This window comes from Pteropus medius, unplaced genomic scaffold, assembly GCF_902729225.1.
Source record: "Pteropus medius unplaced genomic scaffold, Ma_sr-lr_union100, whole genome shotgun sequence".
Lineage (NCBI taxonomy): Eukaryota > Metazoa > Chordata > Mammalia > Chiroptera > Pteropodidae > Pteropus > Pteropus medius.
Genome location: NW_024351729.1, coordinates 13,760,562 through 13,788,234, shown reverse-complemented (window position 1 = coordinate 13,788,234; position 27,673 = coordinate 13,760,562). Strand labels below are relative to the sequence as shown.

At 38.0% G+C, this 27,673-nt stretch overlaps 1 protein-coding gene across 1 annotated transcript in view; it reads right to left on the bottom strand.

Annotated features, from left to right (window-relative positions):
• The window catches only part of ADAM23 (ADAM metallopeptidase domain 23), a 144,592-nt gene extending 134,499 nt beyond the window's left edge, over window positions 1-10,093 (bottom strand). Inside the window, exons 1-2 of the mRNA XM_039844553.1 lie at window positions 9,483-10,093; window positions 8,118-8,335 (exon numbers count right to left, since the gene is read on the bottom strand). Of these exons, the coding sequence (XP_039700487.1) occupies window positions 8,118-8,335; window positions 9,483-9,696 (432 nt within the window). The 5' untranslated portion in view covers window positions 9,697-10,093. The remainder of the gene's footprint in view (window positions 1-8,117; window positions 8,336-9,482) is intronic.
• Window positions 10,094-27,673: the final 17,580 nt, after the last annotated feature.

Here is a 27,673-nt window from a genome sequence, read left to right as displayed (position 1 = left end):
AATTTCCCAGGTGAGGAAAGCATCTTATCTACTCTTCAGCCAGAGAAGACATCTATATAACAAAACCTTATCTAGAGCATCCAGCTAATTGACATGTTTGGCACTCTTTCAGACTGGGTGGCCAGTGATGGAGAAAGCACCTTTCATGTTCCTCTATAAAAAGCAAACACTTTATCCTATTTTGCTATGAATGAACATGATTGTTTTTAACTTCTCATTATTCTGAGTAAAATATGATAGCTGGATCTATTCTTTTTTATAATAGAATTCCTAGCATTAGATTTGATTAAAATTGTCCTGAATTTATATAAATGCTAGACACAAAGACTCCTCTGTAAAACTGCAAAATTCAGATGCTTGGTGGATTTTGAATGAATAAATTATATGAATGAATGAGTCTTTCATAAGGTTAAAGGGTACCCATGTCACTTGTGTGAATAAGGCCTTATGATTACGTAAATTTTTGAGAGGAATAAAATATTTTCATTCAGAAAACTTATACACTAGGAGCAATTAATTACTCAGATCTTAAAGATGGAGATGGCAGAGTTTTCTGAAGCAGGAGTTTAACAGTATTTGAAATAAAAACAAAAGCCTGAGAACGCTTTACTGATACATTGGGTTATAGCTAATGTTCACAAGAGTTTTCCATAACTAGCCCCAGAGTTTGAACATATATGAACGAAATCATCCAGACAAAATTACCTCCTGGTATGGACTAACCTTTGAGTAAACAGCCTGGAAAAATCAAGAAAGGAGAACAGAGTAGCAAACATATAGTACACAGAGAGGAGCGACAGCTCATCTCCAGAGCGTTTCATATTCTCTCCTTCACACCACAAGTAAAATTTATCTAGCTGAAATTATGCTTGTCGCATGAAGATAAAGGGGGTCACGTGATGAAATAAGCGTTTTACGAAGATTAGTCTGTCAGCAGTGGGACTGATAGATTGACAGAGAGAGAGAGACAGAAGCGATGACAAGAACACAATACAGAGAGGAGGAGGGGTGGATGGGTTCAAGGGAGAAACGTCAAGACTTAATAACTGACTATTTATAGATAGAAGACGAAGGAGAGAAAAGAGTCAAAGATGACTCCAAAGGTTCGCTTTCAGATGGCTTGGAAAATAGCGGTACCACTGAGAAAAATGAGGGAGGACAGCTCTCTTCATGCCCTACTCTACCCGCAGACGGGTGATGTCACCGACCCTGGGCAACGCCATCAGCCATGTAAGTGTGCCTGGTATTTTTTAACTGGCTGTACAGGAAGGACAGTGGCCCAATCTGTTAACAAACCCTGAGAATAAGTGCAGACAGAATGACACTGGTAGTTGTATAGTTAGCAGGAATGAGTCAACCCATGAGCAGAAAGTGGAAAATGTTACGTAGGAATACATGCTAAAGCAAGACTTTCAAGAGCACAGCTCAGCTGCGGACTGCTAGAAAATACGATGGCTGTCAACCCAATCTGGGATGAAATGATCAAAAATGGTCCAGATTTCATAGGAGAGAAGCACCAAAGACTAGGGTGCAAACTCAAATGCCTATAGGGGCCAGACAAGTAGCAGAAATGAGGAAGGGTGGTTGATAGGCAACAAAGAGTGGGGAAGACTGAAGTAAACAGCTCATGCCCACCCACCCCATCTAAAGAGGAGGGACAGTAGATGGGTTACTTCTGCCCAAGATCATAGGCTCTAACTTCTTACTCTTCAAGAGAAATCATCCCACCCACCATTCTCTACCATGTAGGCTACTTTATCTTCTTCAAGCACTTGTCAATACCTGAAATCTTTGTGGTGCTGTTGCTGTTGCTCTGGTGTTTATGGTCTATCTTCTCCCACTAGAAGGTAAATTCCCTAAGGAATCACAGAATTGGCAGTCAATCAATGCTTAATCAAAATGTGTTCAACTCCTGACTTCTCGAGACTTAACCATTTGATATGGAATAAATCCAACTCCTTTATCTCTTCACAGCCTTCACAGCTTTCACATTCACCACCTGCCACTCCCAACACACCCTATTCTCTCTGCAGTGAGAGCTTTGCCAAGATAAGACCTGAGTTCAAATCCTGACTCTGCCACTTACTAGCTGTTTGTCATTATTGGAGACACTTACTATTAACTGCAACTGCTGCATCTATAAACATGTACGTCACTGGATTTCTACAGGAATTAAGTGAGTTTTTAACTGGCTACAAATGTAACACTAATGCAAAATTCTTTTTAAATTTCCCACACTGGGTTTCCTCTTCTCACACTGACCACATAGAATGAGCTCCCTACTGCCTCCCAGCAGACCAGGGCCTTGCCTCTAACTTTGTGGGCCCCGCTTCACCTCCTAAAAACTTACCTCCTAATTGCTATGTAGGTCCAGCTCAATTATGTCTTCCTCTACGAGGCTTTTTTTGACTTTGCTGGGTGCCCACAGCCCTTCGTTCTTACAACTAGCAACTGCACTGGCATGAACTATGCACCATTAGCTGCCTTGTTTCTAATGCCCATCAAGTTATGAGCAAAGGTAGGGACTGAGTGTTACTTTTCATCATTTTTACCAAAGTCTAGCACAGTGCCTGATTTAAAACAGGTATTCAATAAATGATTGCCGAACCAAATAGAACTTAACCATTAACAGATGTAAATCTGATTTACTGGAAACTAAGCAGACAACTCTTGCTCCACCATTGAGAATTAACCCACAGCAATGACAAAAACTGCCACATGGTCAGCTCTTGATTAGCCACATTAATGGTGGTGACAGTGATAGAGATAATCTAAGAATTGTTAACATAGGTATTTTCACAATTTTAGGTAATGTAAGCAGAAAGTAGGTGCAATTTATGCAGTGCTAAAAACTCAAGACCAACATTCTGTCTCCTACTGATCTGTCACAGTGCCAAAACTGCTTAACAGTAACTTGAGGCTCTTTTGAATGTCAATTTGATTACAACATGAAATTTCACAGAAAGCACCGCACTCATTCCAATATATGAGTGTTCAACCATCAATTCATTCAACAGATATTTACCAACAGTTTACCATAGGGAAGGCATTACAAGTAAAACTATTACAAGTCTGAATTCTATATGCTACAATTTTATAATGACCTGGAAAATTTGAGAAGGCTGTTGAAACCAATACAAAAGTTTGTATTGTCATAGAACAAAATAGTTGCCACTCTACCAATTCTGAGAAAGGTCCCTGTGTCTCTTTCTGCTGTCCAACACCAAGCACAACGGAGTAGCTGGCTTCTGGATAGTCAGGAAATGAGGAACCGGCCTTATCCTGAAGTAGAGTAGGAAGTAATAATAATCATTGTGATCTAAATTCACTTAAACATCTCTCCTCTCTCTTTAACTTGGGGTGGTGGGGAGTAGGGGTGATGAGAAAAACAACTCTTGTTTTTCTGAGTTGCAGCCTAGGCATTTTACCTTATGAGAACCTTGCTCACATCCAGAGTCTAGACATTTAGACAAAGACTTGAGTTTAGGATTTCTGCCATTAGTCCCCATTTTGCTTTTTCCAGGGCACCTTTTAAAATAACCACTTAAAGTTAAGGCCGTGAAAAGTCTGTGACCTCCACCCCAACCCTCTTATGAGTAAACAGGTGCTTGCTACCCCACAGTCCATCTCCTGCTCATTTATAGCATGGGAGTGGGGACTGCTCTTCCCCTGGCTCACTGTACCCCCTTGCTTCTGAGATCTTCAAGTCATAAATTTTGTGACTCTGTTTCTTTAGTGTGGGTGTACTAAAACTGTGCCTCCCATCAAAACAACTCCATGGATTTTACTTCCCCAAAGTGGGAACTCAGATGCTGAAGGAACCACCTGCCACCCCCGTGTGGGTGGCTTGTGCCCCCTCATTCAGCAGGCCATACTCTGCATATTCTTAATTCAATACACCAGCTCAGCTCCTCAACAAAGCAGGGAGGTAACAAAAGACAGCATCTGCAGGCCGACTAAAGTCAAAAGAGATGGCTTTCATTTTCCCCAGACCCAGCACTACACACGGTGAACATCAGCCACCCCTTCCCGCCGGGAAGGGAAAAAAATCCTGAGAAAGGAAACAGGGCAAGTAATTTTTGACTAAAGGAAAGTTTCAGGGAAAGGTTTGAATGGGAGCAGAATGTACCACCCTAAAATATGCATCTTTGGCAAAAGGATTATTTAAGGCCAATTATTATTTTTTTAATGTTTATTTATTATTTTTTATTATTTAATTTTTTAATTTTTTTATGATGACATTAGTTAACGAAATCCAATAAGTTTCAGCTGTACACTTTAACAGTAAGGCATATATATATTTACACTGTGCATTCACCTCCCATAGTGAGATTTCCTTCTGTCACCACATATTTGACCCTCTTTACCCTGTCTACCTCCCCCCTTCCCCCTATCCCCTGGTAACCACTAGTTTATAGTCCATGTCCATAAGTCTCTGTTTGTTTGTCTTGTTTATTTGTTGCTTTAGGACAATTATTTTTAAGAAAGAGCAGACACCAGAGAAGCTCTGAAAACTCGGTAGTTACCCTTTTGTAAGAAACTTTTACCTTTATAAGAAATCTCCATTTGTCAGGGTGTCTCCTTCTTAGTACCAGGTAGAGGAGGATAGCTAAGAGGCCAGAAACTCTTCTATCAAGGGAGAAGACAACTTAAATGTGCATAACAACTTTCCCCTTGATTACTGTGCATTTCCTTACAGCCTCTCAGAACTGGCTCCCCACCTCTCAACACATCCTTTTGTCTTTAGCTGGAGATGTTATTTACAGTGATGACTAGGGCTAGAAGCGTCACTCAGTTCTCCTAGGCCTCTCCCATGTACACAGAAGGTATACATGTCATTAGACTCCTATTTTTCTCCTGTTAATCTGTCTTTTAATACAGGATATGTCTCAGTCACGAACCTAGAAGGGTAGAGGAAAAATTATTTTTCCTCTGCCACAGATTCATTAACTTCCTTAGAAACTGACCTCATAGGATTATCTCAGAATTCATGCATGAATAAATGAATGAATGAATGAATCTAAATATTTTCTCCCTCTTTTTAAATGTATGATCCATTTTATTTATATATTGCATTAATGGTTAATAAAATTCTTATGTTTAATAAGCATAAAATTCTGTTTATGCCTGGAAAAGTCTCTACAAATGAAAAAAATATATCTTGGTAACGAAGCAAAACTAAATTTTTCCTTTTCAGACCCTAATACTTCTATGTGGTGGTAAACTGACATCCTTGCTAGTAAGGAAAAAATTACAATAAATCATCAGAAAATAAAATAAAAACTGTCTATGTAAAAACTTGAACTTTAGTAAGCACCAAAAATCAAGGAACATAATTGTTTAGATCTGAAGTGATCATATTCCTTGTCTGCTCTGGACCATCTTGGTTTACGCCTGTTGTCCTGGCATAATTGTTAAGCGTGCCCTCTTTCGCTCTCAAAAATGTCGTAGTTTGGACAATAAGTCATACATCATCCTAGCTGGAGATAAAAAGGTTTCTAAACAGCCTTTGACAAAGAAAACTTTAAGGTTTTCAGAAACACTAGTATTACAGAGGTGCTTTGTACGTCTGCTTCTAAACTTACCAATTTAAAAGAGTTAATAAACATTTTTAACTTTCACAGCCATAAAGTAATAAGGCCTGATCAACACTGAATATTTCTGAAATAAATATGGAGCTCTGCCTTGCAACCTATATCTGGGAATTTCCCTTTCCATCTCTACCTCCAAACTAGGAGAATCCAGGAGAATGGCACAGTGATTCAGCATTTCTCAGGCATTCATTAAGATGTGCTTGAGTGCAATGAAATCAGTGGAGGAAAAAAGGTACATACTACATAGATACTAAAATGCAAACTTATAGAAGCAAAAATGATGAAATTCTATACTTTCTCTCTTACCGAAACATTTGTAAAACAGCTGAACTGACAAGTATCTCTTATCACTATTATTTGGCAAGTCATCCTAAGATACAAGCATAAAGCATATGGAGCACTTTTTGTCAACCAGTTCAAGAGATGCTTAAAAACACAAGTAAAAGGCAAAGACTAGAATGCAAAGGGAATTTCAAGGAATGCACCATTTAAGAAAACTGTATGAGAGCCCTTTTTAGAATTTTGCTTATCTCTTTTCTCTGTCTCCTGTCTTATTCACCTTGTACCCCTTATCTCTTATCAAATCTCTAGCATACTACTTTGCACATGAAAAATGTGTAACAAATGTTTGTTGAATTAAACTAATAAGAATAAGAAAAAATGCTTTCATATGTAATTTCTGCATAAGCACATTTTGAAGATAAAAGAAACTCAACCACTGTGGGGAATGAAAGTGGAGAGGTAGACGCCTTCCAACAGCAAGTATGTGGTTCACAGTGAGAAATCTATTCCTCTACATGAGAGGCGGATGAAGTTCTAACAAACCTATTATCATAGAAATTCGGATATATGGTAATCGAACCATGTCCCACCAACAAAACAACCACATAAGGTTAGATTATAAGATAGGCATTAGTCATAGCCTCCAACACTTGAGTTACAAAGAAGTTCCACAGAAATTTCTTTCAAGTCTCAGCTCAGTAGGGCTTGAGCATTCTTTAAAATAGACTTTGAGGCAGTTTTTTTTTTTTTTCCTTCCTCCAGCAACTTATACGAAGGCACTGGAGTTTGAGAACTTGCCACTTAACCAGAGAAGGTCTCATTAATTAGGAAAGCCACATAATGGCCCTCAATGCATCTATCAAAGGGGCCTTGGACTCTTCTTCCTTTAAGACATTACCCACTCCGCTTATCAACAAGGCAAATTGGTAGACATGATCCAGGAGGCAACCCATTAAGTTACATAGGAGTAGGTGAAAAATGTACTGTGAGAACAGAGACCCATTCAACTCAGCCAAGGTGGGTAGCAGCCACTGCACAATACTCCGAAACAAAATTAACTTCTCCAATAACATTTAATACTAAAGGAAGTATTTTCTCAGAAATCTGACTTGTAAAAAAATATTAAAAATTAAATATTCAGGCCTCTTGAATTTTATATTAGATATTTTATGATCTCGGGAAAGTCTCCAAAAATCTTAAATTTCTAACTCCACACTTGTAAAATGGAAATAAATACCGTTACCACTTACCTATGTTTTAGAAAACTAATGAAAACAATGATGTAAACCACAGACGCTTTTCTAAAGTCCTAGGTATTAAACAGTTCCTGTTCCTCTCAACTGAACAGGAATAGTTCAAAGTAAAATATTTGACACAGAGACTCTCTTTTCTGCTCCTGATAAAAAAACAAAGCCACTAATAACCCATTGTATAAATCTGCTTGGGTCCAAAATATTATTTACTCAAATAAAAAAGAGTAAGCAGGAAAAAAGATTCCTTAAACTCTTTGGATATTAAGCACATTGATCTTCCATTGAATGTCTTCTAAAATATTAGGGCCCCTTTCTGAACCAACCTGAAAGTAAAGCAACTGCTCACAGTTAAGGCAGACAGAGTCTAAGGATGACGCTGACCAAACTGGTCTCTATAAAGTATAAAGGGCTTGTTTGTATTCACCATAATCTTTTAAAAACGTCAAATTGTTTACCTACTAAAAATATAACAAAGGGTTTTTTTCTATTGATCAATAAAGGAAGAGGTTATTTACATTTAAACATTCAGTTTCTAAGTGAAAGACTGATGGAGAATCTGCAGCCAAATAGTCTCTGATAGCAATCTCCTGTGTGCAGGTGGAAAGCAGTTTTCATCATGGGAGGGAGAATACTGCACCCTTACATAAAGCCTCACAGATACAAGTCAGGATCATACACATAGTCACTTAACTATTATTCAGTGTCCAATGCACTTGAAAGATACATGGACCACATTTTCAGCTGTTAAACTTCTAAGGCCATTTTAAGAAAATTCCAATTCCAGTTTTGAGTCAGAGAAGAGAAAAAAATGGCAATCTTATTCCAGTAGATTCCAGGTTAATTCCCTCCAGTTTCTCCCCTAACATAATATTAACTGATTTCCTAATAAAATGTTGCAGTAAAATTTGTGAAATCAGATTCTGGCAGAAAATTGAATTAAAGGAAAACTTCATGGCAGCTACTTTTGCATAACTGGCTCACTGCCTACCTTGTTATGTTTTTGCTGGTGTCTTGCCTTTGTGTCAAGAACATGGTAAGGGCTTTCCGAGTCTTGGTTGATGTAATATATGAGTCTTGAAGGCAGTGTGATTTCTTTCTGCATTGCATTGCTGTCACTGATATTACTGCTGCTATGCTGTTGCAATGTGTTGTCTTCATCTGCCAGGACTCCCAAAATTTTTTCTGCAGTTTCATTCCAACGTGGAGCTGGTTGGGGGAAAAGGGGCAAGGGGCACAAATACATACAAACACACACATATATACCCTATAAATACATAAATACCAAAATGCATTTTTCCATTAGTGGCATAAACAAAGTTTCCTATTTATAAGCAGGTAAGAAGTGGACACACAGTAAAGCAAGTTATTGCAACAATGAAATTGCCTGGATAAGTTAACAGCCAATAAGGCTTATACGATAATGTAGTTTGATTTGTGTTTTGTATGTACATTTTTAATCAGTCTCAAATCTATACTTCTAAGTATGGGAGTGGGTGGGGGGGGTGGGCAGAATGGACTTGAAAAATGAGTCATTTAATGAACTCGCTCAAGGGTTCTGGCCCTCATTTCTATCCTTCTCCGAGTCTACAGAAGCTCAATGGGACTCTGAATATGAGTATCTCATCTGAGACCTAAGAACGCTCCTAAGATAACTTGAGTGCTGAATTCATGTTAAATGATTCATTTAACAAAGTGGACAATTCCCTTTTCTTCTAACTTTGAGATGAGCAAAAAATCCTTTGCCATAGAGGGATGCAGATGCTGGCAGCTTTCCAATTCCTTTTTACGTTCCTGCCAAGGCCAGCTTTCTGCTTTCACTGATTTCCAATTGTATTGAATATTATCTAAATTGTTCATTATAATGACAAGCATTTTGAGAATTACAAACCAAAGGTTTATATCCCCGAAGTTTTTCTCTCCCCCACTTTAATTCCAACAGGAGGGGATAAACCCAGTAGGCAATTTGAGGAAACAACATGTTAACATTATTATTACATCCTTTTGCATTCACATTCAGGCTCCACCACCCAAGAAGCAACTTGCTCCCTCGCTGCATTACCCATCCACCGGGCTCCCATCAGCCAAGTTGCACAGAGGGACCCCGCATCCACTAAATACCTTCCAGTGGAACCGACAGTAATTGGAATGGGTTTCTAGTGAATGTAACAGAAATTAACTTCAAAAAGTGAACTGGAATGAATGGGAGGTTGCGGAATAAGAGAGGTAGGCAGGGAGGCGCGGAAAGGCCGAGCCCGGGACGTGTCCAGAGCGCACGGACCTGCCTGTGCCCTTCGCTTTCCTCTGCAGGGCCCCACGAGCAAGGCAATGCAAAGGGAACCGGGGCCATACCCACCGCTGGGTGCAGCAGACCCCCAGGCGCGGGGCCGGGACGAGGCGGCGAGTGGAGGCAGCAGGAGAAGGACGAGGAGCAGGCGGCAGGGCGGCGCGCGGGCCAGGGCGCGGGCAGGCGCCGGGCCGGCGGGGCCGCCGCGGGGGCCGCTGGAGGCTCGCGAAAGACTGCAGCCCGCCAGGGGCGGCCGCCGGGAGCTGCTGCCGGGCGGCTTCATGGCTCATAGCTCCCGGGCGCCGCTCGGTGTGGCGGGAGAGTGCGCCGGGCTAGGCTGCGGGGAAGCTGCGGGCGGAGCCGGTCACGCCGGCTCGGCGCGCATGGTGCCGCCGCGAGCAGGGGGTCAGGGCTCGGGGCTAGGGACTGGGCGGCGCCCCTTCCCCAGCTCGCGTCTCAGGCCCACTCGGGGCGGACGCTGACGAGTCCGGGGGTCCCAGTTGCTCTGCCAACTTGGAGCCTCCCCAGTTGCTCCTCCCTCCCTGCGGCGGGCGCGGCCGCTCCAGTGACTGCGGGGGCTGCTGGTGGGGCTGAGGATGCTGAGGCGGCGCGCGGGAGCGAGCCAGGCGGGGGCGCGCGCCGCGGGCGTGCTCCCGGCTCTCGAGAGCGCTCCCGAGAGCGAATTCGGGTCCTGATGCTGATGCTGTTGCCCGGCACGGGACGCACTGCGCATGCTTTATTGTGGGGAGGGGCGGGGACAGGGCGGGGGGAGAGGCAGCAGAGTGATGCAGCAACCCAGGCAGCATCAGAGGGGATGGTGGCACCTCCAGAGGTGGGGGAGGGGAAGGCTGTCAGTCGGGTATTAGAGAGGAAGAAAGAGTGCGGGGCCTTCCAGGCCCGAGACAAGGATGATCTAGAAGAAATAATCAGCCAGAGAAATCGACCTGCCTTTTCCACCACACCAGATTCCAACTATTCCCCTATTCCAACTTCCTCCTCGGGAAAAACTAAGGCTAACCATTTCCTTCTTAGTCCTTTATTTCCTTCCTGCTAATAAATATAAAGAATTGCAGCGGGGGGAGGTAGAAATAGCGAGGCTAATCATTCAGCCCACCGGCAGCGAGTGGAACCAGGGCTGGGAGACACGTTCGGGCGTTGCAGGCTGGAGGGCGCTGACGCCCAGTGGCCTCGCATCCTGTCGGACTCCCTGCGCCGGGATCCCGTCGCGGGGCCGCTACGCCCCGGCCTCTGCTCCCCTGCCTGTGCCTGAGGGTTTTGCAGAAAACAGATGAAGCCGGAAGACATTTGCTCAAAAGTTCAGAAAGTGTGACTGACTGGGCTTATTCGGAAGGACTTGGAGATTCTGGCGGGGAAGAAATATACGGCGATTAGAAACCGAGCGTTTGGCTGCTATCTTGGGAAATCCATCGTTTGTTAACCATGTGGGTGGGCATGCATGGGGGAGGACGCATTTCCAATTCTAAGATCCAGTCCTGACTTCTGCAGAGAAAAGAGGTTTTTTTCTCTCGCTGTTGTTAAAAAGAAAAGAAAAAGAAAGAAAGAAAGAAAAAAGGAAATTCAGAGTCTTTGATTTTAGGTCGGTTAGCAGCTACTAAATCTGATGGTTTCAAATTAGGGCCTGTGGCATATTTCTGCCCTCAAACTCTCATAATGCAAATATTCGTTTATTCACTCTCCCAGTGTCAGATTGAGTAATAACAATGTTTTCTTACTGCATAATTAAAAGAAAGAATGTGGCTATAAAGCACCATAGCGATGACAGGACTGAGTGTTGTTAGCCATTTTGTCAAAGAGGGAAGAGAGAGAGAGGGAGAGAGAGAGAGAGAGGAAGAGAAGACACACAGGGACCAGAGCTGTTAGGGAATTAAACACTAATTTTAGCTCTTCCTCTCCTATCAGAGCTAGGATATTAATTCATTATCACACATTTATTAATGTAAACGTATGATTGATGCTACTTCTCCCAAATGAAGGAAGCAATCATTTTCCTTTGGCTCAATTTTATTTCCTTAGAACGGAGCATGGTGTTTGTGGCACAGAGAAGGGTGTAGAAAATATGTCATGAATGAATAAATGAGTTGGTGATGCACACGGCTGAGTCACACTGGGGCAGGTTGGTGAACGCTGAGCCCCCCTGTTTCCTACTTGGTCAGTGTTCTTGGGGGTGCCTCCCTCAAGACAAGCCTGTCCTACTAAGTTTTCCCAATTTATATTTGATATAATCATATGATTTTGAAAAAGGGCTTGGGAGAAAGGAAGTGTACAAGGAATGAGAAGGGAGAAGGAAATGAAAGGCGAAAGATGTCCAGATACGAAGTTATTTGAAAGGCATCTCTTGCAATTGAGTGACAACCTCTCAAAGCCTATTCCAAAAATTAAAGTTATGAGTCAACCTAGACCAGCTCATCACCCACCAGTTATAAGCGACCATTCCATGTACTTAGGGAACAGAATGAGGACTCAGTTCAATTTCTAATGAGGAGCAGGAGTGTTTACAAAGAGAAGATGCTGTCTTTTGCAATATAATCAAAAGACTGCATTTATTTACAGAACCCTGGTGTTTACAGGCTTGGCTGGAGGCAAGATAATGTATCAATAAATGAGATAGTGAGTCATAAAAGGAGTAAATTACTCAGAAAAAAATACTGGAAGTTTGGTCCTTAAACCATATAGTTCATGAAAGGTTAAACACAAAGTCAAATATTCTTTAACTGGTAAATTTGTTATACCTAGTATTATTCTCATTAGGTAGTTTGAAATTTTTATTGTTACATAGTTTAGTTCTAAATATTCTCTTCGGTGCTTTCATCCTATTTAGTAACCTTGTTAATCACTACCTACTGCTTGGCTCTATATTCACATCTGGGCATATTACCTTTCATTTGTCAAAAAAGACTGAGAGCTGGGCTGCATCTCAATCATCCCTGAGTCCCAGACCCTAGTAAAGTACCTGGAATGGAGTCGGCATTTGATACATGTATGTGGAGTAGGGGGATGGTACAAGTAGGAGAGGGAGGGATTCCTCAAGCTGGACTGGAATGAAGAAAGGAATGTACCATAAATTTGAGTGCTGTAATAGCTCTGGTAGACATGCGTACTGGATTCCAAGGGCAATAGGAAACACTGGGGTGACCTGGTCAAAGTGATAGGCATGAAAAACTGCTGCGGTCCTAGGTGAAGGCAAAAAGCCAGGAGGTCCATGGGAAGGAAATTACACCTAGTGATATGGGCACTACGTGAACACAAGAAAGGGTGTGTACAAACGGTGTCCAGAAGGGGTGGCTGTATTGCTCACAAAAAATGCTTCAGTTCATCGGGTGAAAGAAGCCACCAGAAATCCTCTTTTTGCTATAATCTATTGCAGAGGCAGAACTGGATCCACTTTGAAATCAGCAAGAAAACTGAGCCTAAATAGGAGCAAGTAAAGGATAGGGGTACGTATATTAGATTTGGAAGGCATCTACCTCAACAGGGCTGAAATTCTGGGGAAGAAGGTCGAAAAGAAGATCACAGAAGAGGGGCTTAGAGGGTGAAAGCAAATGAAATTGGGTCAATGTAGCAAAACAGATTCACAAGAGCAGTTACAATGGAATCATCATTTGGCCAAAAAGCCAAGGTCATAGAAGGTGTGCAGCAAATTGGTGGCTGGTGATGATGCTGAGGAGTTGTCTGGGGGGCTGAGAGCAACAGCACAAGGCGACAGCTCTGATTCAAGAGCAGCTACAACAGAGCTGGCGGGGGCCAGAGAATTCTCTTACAGATTCATCTGTCGGAGGTTTCTCATTCTCTTTTTAAGATGACTGTGAAGACTGATTTTACAAACAGAAATTAATACCTCCAAGGAAAGATGACAATGTACTACTTCTTGGTAAAAGTAAAAAATAAGTGAGCTCTATTATTGGTACTTTTCACATGGTTCAGGGGTCATTTTCTATAGCAGACATTTTCTATAAAGGGCCAGATAGTAAACATTTTAGGGCTTCTGTGCCCTATGGTCTCTGACATATTCTTTGGTGTGTTTGTTTTGTTTTTTTTAACAACCCTTTAAAAATATAAAAATCATGCAGCCTCTGGCTGTCATTTATGAACCTACCATTTTAAACTAATATATATATTTAAAATTGTTCAACTGCATTATCTTCTATGCTTGTGAGCAGAAAAGCATGTGCAACAGTCTACATGGCTCTAACTCCAAAAGAGCTTAGCTCTTTATTAAGATTTCACTATTCATTTAATGAACAGGTAGTTGCTTAATTCTTAATAGACAGTCATCACTTGAAGGGATTCCTAAGGAAAGAAGTATTTCTCCGCTTAAACGTAATTCTCAGACTTAAACAAGGAGAGAAACGTCAGAAATCAGTGACCAAAAAAATACAGATATTGAAAAGATTCCAGACTTTTCTTTTGCCAAGTTGTATTTTCTGGTGAGCATAGAGGGCTGTCATTGCATGTGTTGCTCCATCCTCTGACTTCTCGTGGCTGTAGCATCATGCCGACTGGATGCTACAGCCATGAGAAGTCAGAGGATGGAGCAACACATGCAATGACAGCCCTTCCTGGAGCCTGTCACCCTCGGTGATCTGCCTGTGTTCCTCAAACTCAGTCCTGAAGAGCTACTATGAGGCAGCAAGCAAGGAGACTCTCCAGACACAGAGACATCTCAGGCTACCTTCAAGTTCATGAAAAATAAGTCTACAAGTCTATGTCAAATACACCTTTGCTCATTCTGAAGGACAGACCATAGTGGGACGATTTCAGAAGTTTAAGGATGACTTATTCCAACACTACTGGGAAAAGAATATTTATTACCAAAACTGCAATGGTCACAGATATTTCTAGTGGAAGAGTTGAACAGACAAAAATGCATCGAAGTGTCAAAGTGTGAAAATATCTGAAGAAAGATAACCACTGGAGAAAACTAAGTTCTTAAAGGATATTATGTTAAGTGAAATTTAATTAGGAATTCCTAATAGAATAAGATAAATCTGAAAAACAGTTGATTTTCTCTTTCTCATTACACAAACATTAGGACAGTTTATCCCACAGTTTGCTACGTTTACAAGCTGTGGCACGAAGGGATAAACAAGTATGTCATGATGATTTGTGGTGATCATATGTGCTACGAAAAACTTGGAAGAATCATGTTTATTAAGAATAATCAGTGAATCAACACATAATTATTAAGCTCTCACCGGGTCACAGAGCAGCACTAGGAGTTTCTGCGGAAAGAAATTTGCCATATACTAATTGGGGAGTGGGGGAAACCTCAGCTACTTTTAGAGACAGCAAGTGAATTTTATGTGAAAAGGTTAGAACCTCTTAGTTATTGTTAAAACAATAACTAAGTCCTTTAATAATGTCTTAGTTATTGTTAATAATGTCTTAGTTATTGTTAAGACAATAACTAAGTCCTTTAATAATGTCTGCTTTAATAATTACTGGGCATTTACACATCATAAAGAGCTTTTATCTATTTTATTTGATTTGATCCTCAATTGATCTTCAATTCTCTGACACAAAGAGGGCAGTTGTTACTATTCCTTTTAGGAGCTCCATCTTGGATGCAAGGACACAGGCTCACTGGTTTTTGCGGTGATCCTTAATCCTGGCTGCACATTCAAGTCACCTGGAGAGTTTTAACAACCTATCGATGCCTGAGTATTTAGAATCTCCAAGAGCAGGATCCAACATCAGTGTTTTTTAAATTCTCCCAGAATAAATGAATGTACAGCCAGGGTTATGAAATGTTGAGGAAAGGGATTTCCCAAGATCAGGCAGCTGCTCAACATCAAATTGAAATTGTTTATCCTTATTTCTGCTCTTAGAACAAGTTAACCCTGAACAAGAAAAAACTAAGAAGTTAGTATAGCAGCTGCAGGACCTAAGAAAACATAGAATTAGAAAACATTTGAGACAGAAGTTACCTTTCAGATCATCCAAGACTAAAACTCATTGTTGTACAATTGTAGAAACAAAATGCAGAATTTAAGCTTGTCGCCCAAGGTCACACCGATCTGTGGCAGAGCTGGGACTAGATTAGGGTTTTCCTCTCCCAGGCTTTACAGTACTTTCTTTTGTGCTTTGTACATGGTTTGTTAAAACACTAAAATTGACTTGCAAAAATTCTGGTCAGTCTACAATGTAATCCATTTCTGGTCTCCCACATGACATTGATTTGTAAAGATAAAGAAAATTATAGCTAGGAAGTCTGCGTCCCAGATCATCGGTTCCTCCAAGCTCAGTTCCATAGTTTGGCAGCATAAACAGTCTCACACTGCAGCAGGAAAGTAGTCCAATATGAAATAAAAGTACTATGGGGGAAGGTCCCACACATTTTTGGAGGTCATCTATTCAAATGAAATATCTATTCTCCCACTTTTTTGTCTTTCGAGTCCCAAGGGACAATTTTCTCATTCAATGAGTTTCTTGTAATACCCTCAATATACCTTAAGAACTCAATAATTGCAGGTTCTTAAATCTTGTTTTAGGTAGCACCACAGTTGATGAGAAACAGAAAAGAGCACAGGAAATAATAAAAATAAAATAATAGCAATAATGACAAAGAGGAGGAAGAAGAGGCTTATGCAGCACCTACTATGTGACAGATACTGTTTGAGCACTTTATCTGCATGATCTCACTTAATCCTCATGAAATTCTATGAAGGAGCTTCTATTATTACTCATATTTTGACTGATGAGGCAGCTGAGCCTTGGAGAAGTTGAATAACTTGTCTCAGGTCAAATAACTGCTGAGAAGTAGGGCTGGGTCAGGAACCATTTTTGCCTGACTCCAAAGAATAAACTCCTAACCACATGATAATGACTCACAAAACAGCATCAATCTATCAAGTATAATAACAAAGTTCACAAAAAAATTATTAAATTTTAATCCTCTATCCGTTTCACAGTGAATTAGCAATTAATTTTGTTTATAACTAGAGATGAAAAACACTTAAGCCATATAATCTATTTGACTACTGCCCCAAACAGATCACCTGTCACAGTCTCTTCAAAAGACCTATAATATTTTGAAATCATGGCACTTGGCTATAAATATAATTTTAAATTTTATTTTTGTCTGTTTAAAACCACTGACACGTTGATCCACACACAGGACTGTTTTGAATTATGTTTCCAACTTCACATTAGAGATTTTTAAATACAGCCATTCTTTACAATGATTTTATAATTCCCAAACAAAACCTAATTATGGTCTAGATATTCGTTTCTTACACTGAAGTGTCCCTCTAAAAGAGAAGACCAAGATCCTCACTTAACAGATAATTTAATTTTTTCCAAATTGTAAATTAACTAACATAGCCACCCATTAAATTTAGTTTAATTATATTATAATTAGCAATGTTTATTAATCTACTTCTATCAAATAATAATATTAGCTTTGGTCAACATATTAACATGTTCGAATTTCTAAAGATGTAACTGTGAAGTTTAAACCCTGATCAGCTGTCATTAAATATTTTTATTCTGTTGTTCTAAGGCCAAAAAAAAAAAACAGCTAACTTTTATATAGCTTCTTAGATCATATGACATGTTTTTGTATGCCTTTTGTCATTTATTATATATATTGTGGCACCTAAGTTAAAGCTGACTAGCTGTATTATTTCTTTTAGATTGTCATGGGACTAGACTACTTACGTCCTGGATATAGACATGGCTTAGAGATAGAAAACAAATAATGGAGACAGACAATCACTTCTCCAGAAGGAAAAGATAAACTCTAGGATTCTCCAGAGTCCAGTTCTAAGATGTTTTATTTGCTATTCTGATAAATTATCTAAGGAACAAATTGCATGCTGAAATGCCCTGTCTTGCAGAAAACATTGAGTTCTTTCATGTAATAAAATGTTTGGGAGAACTGAGATAAACTATAAACAAATTTCCTGAGGCTGTGTGATAGGGCCTAAAAACTAATAAAAGAATTTCAATATCAAAAGTAAGTTTTGGAAAAAGTAATCTAAACTATTTATATATCAAAAGAGCTACATATCCCACCTTCAAACCTCACTGCACACATAGATTATTATCCAAATTACAACTGGCAACAACACACACACACACACTCCTTCAACACCAATATGGGAAACAGACTATGGACTTGACTATTCTTTAAATAAAACAACTTCATCTAAAAATGCCACCAAAACAATATGGATGACAAAATAGAAAATGTGATAAAAATTACACCAAACTACGCCCTATGAGGGAACTGGATGTGGTCCAAGAAAAAACATTTTAAATGAGCAAGCTGTTGCCAGATGAGAACAACCTAAAAAGATAAGAACCATACCATCTGGTAAGATAAAGAATGAGAGAGGATATTTTCCAAGGCTTTAAAATCGTGAACAGTGTAGATAAGGTGAACATAACCATCTAAATCCTAAAATATTTTAATGAAGGGGTAGCTTCTGAAACTTGAGAGACAAACTTTGGGCAAATAACAAGTAATACCACATATCGTGTTAAATTCATTTGTAGTTAACCCCTTCTTGGGGAAGCTTCCCTGTTCAGAGATCTCACCTCTTCTGAAAACATTCTAGGAAGTAGGTCCTCATGACTTTGTCAGTACTTCATGGCCTTGCTCCTTCAGTTCCTCCCCAAACCAACCATAGCTTATTCATTTAGAATCAGTGCCCTGACTCAAGATGGACTGCTCACAGTGTCTTATCTTCCAGGAATACTCGATTGGCTCAGTGTGATCAACCAAGTCTTCACTTGAGACTTTTCTAAAAGTAAGACTTAATTTTTTCGAGCAGTGTAAGGTTCACATCAAAACTGAGGGGACGGTACAGAGATTTCCTCTATACCTCTGTTCCCACACATGCATTCCCTCCCCTATTATCAACATCCCCCACAGGAGTGGTACCCTTGTTACAACTGATGAACCTACATTGACTCACAATCACTCAAAGTCCATAGTTTACATAACAATTGCTCTTGGTGTTATGCATTCTAGTGGTTTGAACAGATGTTTAATGATATATATTCAGTATTAGAGTATCATACAAAGTATTTTTAGTGTCCTCAAAATCTTTTGTGCTCCATTTATTTACCCCAACCTTTGGCAACCACTGAATATTTACTGTCTCCATAGTTTTGCTTTTTCCAAAATGTCATATAGTTGGAGTCATATAGTATGCAGCCTTTTCAGATTGGCTTCTTTCACTTACTAATATATTTTATGGTTCCTTCTTGTTTTTCATGGCTTGAAAGCTCATTTCTTTTTAGTGTTGAATAATAGACCATTGTCTGGCAGTACCAGTCTATTTATCCATTCGCCTACTAAAGGACAGCTTGGCTACTTCAGAGTTTTGGCAATTATGAATAAAGTTGCTATAAATATCTGTGTGCAGGTTTTGTGTGAACATAAGTTTTCTCCACCTTTGGGCAAATTCCAAGGAGCACGACAACCGAATCATATGGTAAGAGTATGTTCAGTTTTGTAAGAAACCATCAAACTGTCTTCCAAAGTTGCTGTTTCATTTTTCATGCCCACCAGCAATGAATGAGAGTTCCTGTTGCTCCACACCCTTGCCATCATTTGGTGTTGTCTGTGTTCTGGATTTTGGCTACTCTAATAGGTGTATGGTGATATCTCATTTAACAGTGGTATCTGTTTAATTTGTAGTTAACCCCTTCTTGGGGAAGCTTCTTGGGGAATACTTCAAGGCCATGAAGTATTGACAGATTCATGAGGATCTACTTCCTAATGACATATGATGTAGAGCACCTTTTCCCATGCTTATTTGTCATCTGTATATCTTCTTTAGTGAGGTATCTGTTTAGGTCTTTGGTCCACCTTTAAATTGAATTCTTTGCTTTCTTATTGTCGAGTTTTGATGGTTCTTTGTACATTTGGGGGAACAGTCCTTTATCAGATGTGCCTTTTGCAAATATTTTCTCCCAGTCTGAACTTTTTTCTTCATTCTCTTGACATTGTCTTTTGCAGAGTATAAATTACAATTTTAACAAAGTTCAGCTTATCAAACTTTTCTCTTATGGATTATAAATTTGTTGTTGTATCTAAAAAGTCATCACCATCCCCAAGGTCATCTAGGTTTTCTCCTATGTCATCTTCTAGGAGTTTTATAATTTTGCATTTTACATTTAGGTCTATGATTCATTTTGAGTTTATTTTTTGTGAAGAGTGCAAGGTCTGTGTGAATATCTACTTGTTCTACCTCTATTTGTTGAAAAGACTATCTTTCCTCCATTGTATTGCCTTTCTCCTTTGTCAAAGATCAGTTGACTATACTTATATGGGTCTATTTCTGGGCTCTTTATTCTGTTCCACCAATCTATTTGTCATTCTTTCATCAACATCATACTGTCTTGCTTTATAGTAAGTCTTAAAGTAGGATGACATCAGGCCTCCAACTTTGTTCATGTTCTTCAATATCGTATTATCTCTCTGTATAAACTTTAGATCCTGTTTATCAATATCAACAAAATAACCTGCTAAAATTTTGATAGGGATAGCATTGAACCTATAGATCAAGTTGGAAGGAATGTCGTAACAATATTGAGCTTATCCATGAATATAAAATAGATCTTTTTTATTTTGTTCATCAGAGTTTTGTAGATTTCTTCATATAGATCTTAGACATATTTTATTGGATTTATACCTAAGTATTTTATTTTGTAAATGATATTCCCTCGGCCTCTGCATAGGCCAAGTAGGAGAATTGAATGGAAATGTAGTAGGAATCGCCACACCTACATCTTTTAAGTCCTTGGTGGTGACACTAATCTCTGCATTCCCTTCAGTAATATAATATTGCTTTTGGTTTACTATTTTCCTACATAGAGGCAGATCTAGTGGCTTTCTCTTGGCTTTTCCCATCATAATAGGCCACAGTTGAATATATGAGAATGGAGTTCAAGGGAAAAAGATAAAATTGAGAGTCAAAATGTAGATGGCGTTTAAAGCCATGAAATCACCTCACTGTAGAGAGCATCAAAGAAATGAGTGGAGATAGAAAAACTAAGGACTGACCCCTAGGGCACTCCAAATGTAAGAGGGGAAGATGGGCAAACACACTGGAAAGGCTTAGCCTGTGAGATACAAGGAACCAGAGAAGTGTGATGCCTGGAAACTAAGTAAAGGATGTGTTTCGAGGAGGGAGCGATCAACTGTGCCAGTGCTCAATAGAAAAAGGAAGATGAGGACTGAAAATTTCATTGAATTGAGCAATGTGAAGTCTCCAAAACTAAACTATACATATCTTGAGGAAAACTGTTTTTTCCTTTGTGTTTGTCCTGTGCCTGTTAAATCTGGGAGCACCTGAGTACTCTGAAGGTGCCTCTACCCAGTAGTGTTTTATTAGAAAACATTTATTAGTAAATGTAGACATGGTAGACATGAACATGCAGGCTCCTTTTGACCTTAAGGAATGGAGTGAACTATCAGAGGAACCTGATAGTCATTCTCATCTATCATTTACACAGGTTTTCGATGCTGCTACATTTATATCAGAACAATGTGTAACGAAAGGAAAGTTCTTAAAGATGTCAGAAAATGTAATCTTTTCCATTGTAATGCAGAGTCTTGCTTAAACACTTTCTAACCTTTCAGGAAAGGGAGACTTTTCTCGCCCAAGGTAATCCTGCAGCCTTGCAAAGAGCTTGCTTCAGCCTGCAATAGGAAATACTGAGTTTTAGCAAGTTGTGTTTTAGATCATAGAGAATGTGGGTGTGCCACACTGGCATCAACAGCATGGGGTGTGTGTGTACGATTGGGGCAATGAAGAATGACTAGTTGACTCATAAAATATTTGATCTTGCATGTGACTAAAGTTCTCAGGAAGACAAAGACCTAGAATAACATCAAGATGACTGGAAAGCAGTGTTTCCCAACATTAGTCATGTTAGGGCCTACATAAAAATGATAATATTTAATAATATTTTTAGGGCACACTAGGGTAAACAGAGGGGTCTGCTGTCTGCCAGAGGTGACCATCCCAGTGGTTCTGGTCATCTCACACCCCACCTAGGTTCCTCAAACGTCAAGAGGCTCAATATCTTAGCATGCTATATGCCTAGGAATTTCAGTTGGAAAATGCCACCTTAAGTTCAGAGACTATGGCCTATTTATCTCTACATCCTGAGAATCTAGCAGAGAGCTGCTGTAATCAAAAATATTATGGAATGGTAGACATGAACATGCAGGCTCCTTTTGACCTTAAGGAATGGAGTGAACTATCAGAGGAACCTGATAGTCATTCTCATCTATCATTTACACAGGTTTTCAAAAAATATATTAAAATACAGCCAGCAGTGTGAGGCAAGTATATATTCATTGTTGATAGAAATGCAAACAAATGCCACCATTCTAGAAATGTGAACAATACGCCTTAACATTTCCACATCATTGTACTTTTAGGAATCTCTCCTAATGAAAATTTCAAAAATGCAAACAAAATTTTATGTACAAAGATATTCATCATAGCATTATTTTGTACAACAGGGTATGGATTAAGTAAATTATCATATGATGAAATTTTATAAAACTTTTAAAATTTCATTTACAAAGAGTTTTGATGGCATAAGAAAATGCTTATATTGCAGTATTAGGTGATAGAAACGGAATACAAAATAGTATATGAATTACAATTTCAATCATTTTAAATATATATACACACATATACCAATACTTAAATGACCAAATGACCATTGGAAATGGGATTTCAGGCAATTTTTGTTTTCTATAAGTTTATTTTCTAAATTTTCTACAGTAATACTTAATATATTTTTATAATCATAAAATATTTTAGTAAAATCATTTTTTGGAATTTATAGTAAGATTCAAAATGTGTATAATAGTAAGTAAAAAAATCAAGATGCATAGTATAATTACAACTATTTAATTTTTATAAAAAGTATATCTATATTTAGAAAAGAAAGTTCCAAAATGATAAATATGGTTCTCTCTGGGTAATTAGATTGGGGCAATTAACATTCTCCTTTCTATTTTTCTGCATTTTCTAACTTCACACGATGAAAATTTATTAATTTTATGTTGATAACAGCAATAAAATTACTTATTTTTTATTCTAAATTCAACTATTAGACAAACCTTGGTAGAATTTTTTCCAAGTAGAAGATTAAGTAAAGCTAAGTTGGAGAAGGATCTAATTAGCATGCAAGGAAAAAAATCTTTTGCAAGAACATCAGTCAGACTAAAACAGACTCATTGTAAGCCTGAAAAAAACCCCATTCAACTCCATTTTCATGATCTAGTCTGCAGTCACTGTTAACTTGAGAATAGCAGTTAAACTCTGACATTTTCTGTATCATTACAGATAGTGACTTCTCTCTCCAACCCAAACAACTCGAGCTAAGTCAATTTTTAAATCTAAAGCATTTCTAGAAATAAGTACTGTTAACAGACATAAAGACAATAAAAATACAATGTCTCTTTGTTGTCTTTTTCATCTTCAACATGTTTTACTAAGATCCAGAGATGCCTGGATGACAATGGTCCCCAGTTAGAGGGGAGCAACTGGTCCAGATTGGAGAAGGTCAGAGGGCTCCAGAGGAGATTTTTGTCAAGAAGATGAATTGTTGAAAGACCTAATACCTCTGAAAATACTAAAAAGAAACTTAGACAACTAGGGAAATATTGCCTTGAATTAGTGATATATACATAGTGACAATATACATAGAAAAATAAGCACACGTTAAAAAAAGATTATTATTAAGTCTAAGGAAAGCAAGTGTGGGTAGGAAAAGAAAAGTCATTATATAATATCAGCTACCAGTAGCATTTTATAACAATAATAATATAAACTCCAAATATTAATCTAACCCAAATCACAGTATAACTGTATTGAGAGATTGGATATATAGGTGTGTTTGCATTTGCCATAGCAACTTTCATAGTAGGAAATCAACAGATTATGTATAATAATCCCTTTAAAATGTAGTAATATAAACATATTATTCAGATATATGAAGGTAAATACCAAAAGAATCAGCTAATAGTGATCACAGAGATGGTGTGGCTTGCTGATGGAATATGCACATATATAAGATTATAGGCATATATAAGAAACATTGGGAAGGGCTGATATAACCCTTTTCCCTCACAAAACCTGTAGTGAATTCACCTGTGGAGTTTCTTTGTGAATAGACTCTTAACTACACCCTACTTCCTACCCCACTTCAGTGTTGGGTTTTTATTGTAAAAAAAAAGTAAGGATGTCTGCTTTACAGTCATTTTGTTTCTTTGGAAGATTAAAAATTATTGAAATAAATGAGCATCTCCATTCTTCTGCATATTTTTTGTTTTGCAGAAATTATCTTTTCATAATCAGAGGGTAGCTGAGTATTACAGTGGTTCCTTGCTTCCCCTTCCTTTCTCTCCCCCATGGGGCTGAACACACTGGAAAGATAACTTGATGCATTTACCTCACATATACACAAGTGTCATTAACCATAATGTGATTAATGAGTCTAATTTTAGACCTACTATCCTTGAACGTCTTGTTTTTCTCTTTCATTGATAATATCTTTTATTCTCTGTAATAGGGGGACGTCCTGTTTTTATGTCTGCGAAGCAAGGAGTTTTACTTTGTTTCCTTTGTAGTACTTTAAATGTTTTTATTGCATGAAATTTGAGTTTTGATTTTAAATGTTCTTTTTATTTTTTTTTTCAAGTTGGTGTTACTGATTATTTCAAAGACCCTATTTGCCTATCTGTTTAGCAGTATTTCTAGTACTGCTTAAGTATTTCTGTGTATTCCAGCTGTTTATAGAGTCTTTGTTTCTCTGCATTTTGTTTTGTTTTGTTTTGTTTTGTTTTGAGGTATATACACAGTTACACTTCATGGAGTTGCATTTAGCCAAGTATCTATGCTCTTCTAGAGGAGAAGCTGAGAAAATCACCTCTCCCAAGAATTTTCACAGCTGACCAAGGGAAATGTGTCCTAAAGAGCTGTACACAGAAGGGAGGCAACTTATTTACTTGTTCTGCTGCTAGAGCATTGAATTAATTATCAGACAAGCTTTGGGTAGCCATGTGCAGACAAAGAAGCACCAGCCAGAGCCCAGTAGGCCTGGGACAGAAAAAGTAAGCTACACTCTCTTTTAAAACACTTTTTTGAGTACTGACAGTGATTCTTGTCTTTAATACTAAAGGGCGACTCGTAACTTACTGTTTGTGTTTACACATTGGGTACATCTGTTCTTTTTCTAAGACCCTAGATCATATCCTAAATCCTGCTCCAAAGCAGAACAAAGCATTGCTTAACTTGTTTTCATTCATTCTCTCTACCAATATTCTAATTTTTTGTGGGTAGCATGCTTTTCCTATGTGTTAGGAAAATGAAGAATTGCATCTCACTATAGCAGATCAAATAGCTTAATTGAATCCTAGGCATCCCAGTTGACAAAAGTTCTTTGACTCTCCCCCTGCCAGGGAGTTTTTACTGACGGTCATTCTCACTCAGGGCCCAGCCTCCTGTGCCGTGTATGTTTCCTGACAGTTCGTGATGTGCAATATCTGTAACACAGGGTGTCAACACTTTAACGCTCACTAGGTTTCTCAGAAAACTCAGTGAGGAACTTATTTACATTTTCCTTTCTCGGAGTATGTACAGATGTTAACATTTTAAAGTGTGTTGAAAGTCTTTAGTAAAAAGAAGCATAGTTATGTTAGTATTACCTCCCCAATTCTGACCATGCCTTCACTTCATTTTTGATAGAAGGATAGTTTAAGTTATTATAATTTCATGGTCTGTTAGGGTTTGTGTGTTTTGTTTTGTTTTGTTTTTTGTTTTGTTTTGTTTTGTTTTGTTTGAGTGGTATTTCCATATTATTGTCACCATGGTGGAGAGGTATAATTATTTAGGTTGAAAGGAAATGTAAGGGGCTGCCAAATTTGGCTTTATTGGAAAAAAGGCTACATTCGTCTTTTCTATTGCAGTGCATATGGAAAGGACAGTTTCAGGTACTGTGTGTGCTAACCTCTTCCTGGACACTGTAAAGAATCCAACTAAAACAAAGTTTAAACTAGTTCAGATGTACAAGTCTATTGAAGCTAATATTTTATTTTAGAGATTCGTGTTATATTTGACAACTCTTTGTACTGCAATTCTGTGGCTTTCAATTAAGAAAAACATGAAAATAAACTCTGTGATGTCATTTTCTTGCCTAACTATTTATGTTTATTTGCAAATTAGGCAGATAATAAAAAGAGGTAAGTACAGATGTGTAGAGCTTTCTTATTAAAATATTTTAATAATAAATTAGAAAAATACAGTTCCATTTTTGACAGACTATTGTATGTCAAATTAACAAATGCTCTAATGAACACTTGTGGCATATTTATTCCAACATTTCCAGAAGAGCTTGGATGCTTCAAGAAGATCATAAAAAGTCTTAGTTCCTAATACATATGCTGTTATGTGTTTCTGTTTTTAACATAAAGTATGTTGTCTTTTGTGTAATTGAAGAGTTAAAAAAATGAGCTGTCACAGATACTAAAACTGGGCATCCAACATACTATATTTGACTCAAGTGTTCACGAAATGTGATATAAACAAATGTTCTCTGATTTTACATCTGAGATAGCTAAAATATTACTTTACCACATGTGAAAAGTAGAATACTGTAACTATTTGGCTAGATATAATTCCGGGCTGTCTAAGTTGAGTAATTGTCTCAGGGATTCCAACTTTGATCAACCACAGCAAGAACTTTTAGCATGTCTGTAAAGCAGCCAGTGCATCTGTAAGTATGTCCTGAGGTAGAGAGAAAAGAATGAATGCCAAAAAAGAAAATACTTTCTATCACTGAGGAGCAATTACAGAATGAAATGGAAAGTTTTTTTGCTTCTCTGGGAACTCTTTTTAGATAATTGAACCTCTGGTGTCTAAATATGCCCTGTGGTTCTGTATTAATAAATGAAAGATACTTCATTTGTGCCTAGTAAAAATGTTTTTTGGCTAACTCTGCTAAAACTTACTGGTTAAAGTCTATTAATTCCTAAATTTTTCATTCTTTATTAATGTAATATTAATTGATTAAAAATCTAAAAATAAACAATAGTATATATCTTAGCAAAGACATACAGATAGACAAGAAAGAAAATCAGCTAAAATAGTTAAACACTTGCTTTTGAGAAAGGAGAAATGAAGATTTAAAAAATCAAGGTAGAGGCTACTATTTTTAATAAGAACCATTGTGGAATTATTTGACTCTTTAAAGTACAGGTATATAAAATGTCAGTGCAAATTAAAAACTTATATTAAGGACAGTTTTCATACTCTTGCAAATTATCTCCCTCAATTCTCAACATAATGCACTGGACAGACAGTGGATATGGTTCAATAAAACATTTCTTATTGTATCGTTATGTATAGTCATCTAAGAAAATAAGCATGTATTTAATTACAAAATTAGCTGGTTCATGACAACTAAATACAGCATGCAATCCTGAATTGACCCTAGACCAAAAAAACTATCTATCTATCTATCTATCTATCTATCTATCTATCTATCTACCTACCTACCTACCTACCTATCATCTATCTATCACATTGTTGAATTGTGTCAAAATGAAAATAAGACCTATAGATTTAGATAATAAATCTATCCTAATTTTGATACCTATACTATGGTTATGTAAGACAATTTCCATCTTCTTTAGAAATACAAACTGAACAATTTAGGGATAAAAGAATATCAGGTCTACAGTTTATTCTCAAATAGTTCAGAAAAAATATTTCCATTTATATCTACCTTTCTATGTAAAAAGAATGATAAAATGTAACAATTAGTGAAACTGAGTAAAAGGGAGTTCTTTGTACTAATTTTGTAACAATTCTGTAAGCTTAAAAGCATTTCAAAATAAAAATAATAAGCAAGCCAATAGATGACAATAGTAAGTGGCTAGGAAGACAGTCTCAACACGCTCACACCCAGTTCAATTCTCTCATTATTATACACTTCTCCTATTCTGAAGGACACTTTTCTGTAAAATATAGTGGTTTGAACACTTAAGAAACGCACTTAACTCGCTAGGTATCATTGAGGTTCAAATGTTTACATTGATTGGTACATCCATTCAAAAACTTTTTTAGAAATAGTTCCAAGGCAAATGTTTTCTACGAGCATATGTTCTTCTCTAGTGCTGGTCAGCTAACATGAACTTCTTCTATTCCAGTCTACAATTGATCTAGTCATTTTAAGTCTTTTAAAATACAGATTAAAGGAGCCAA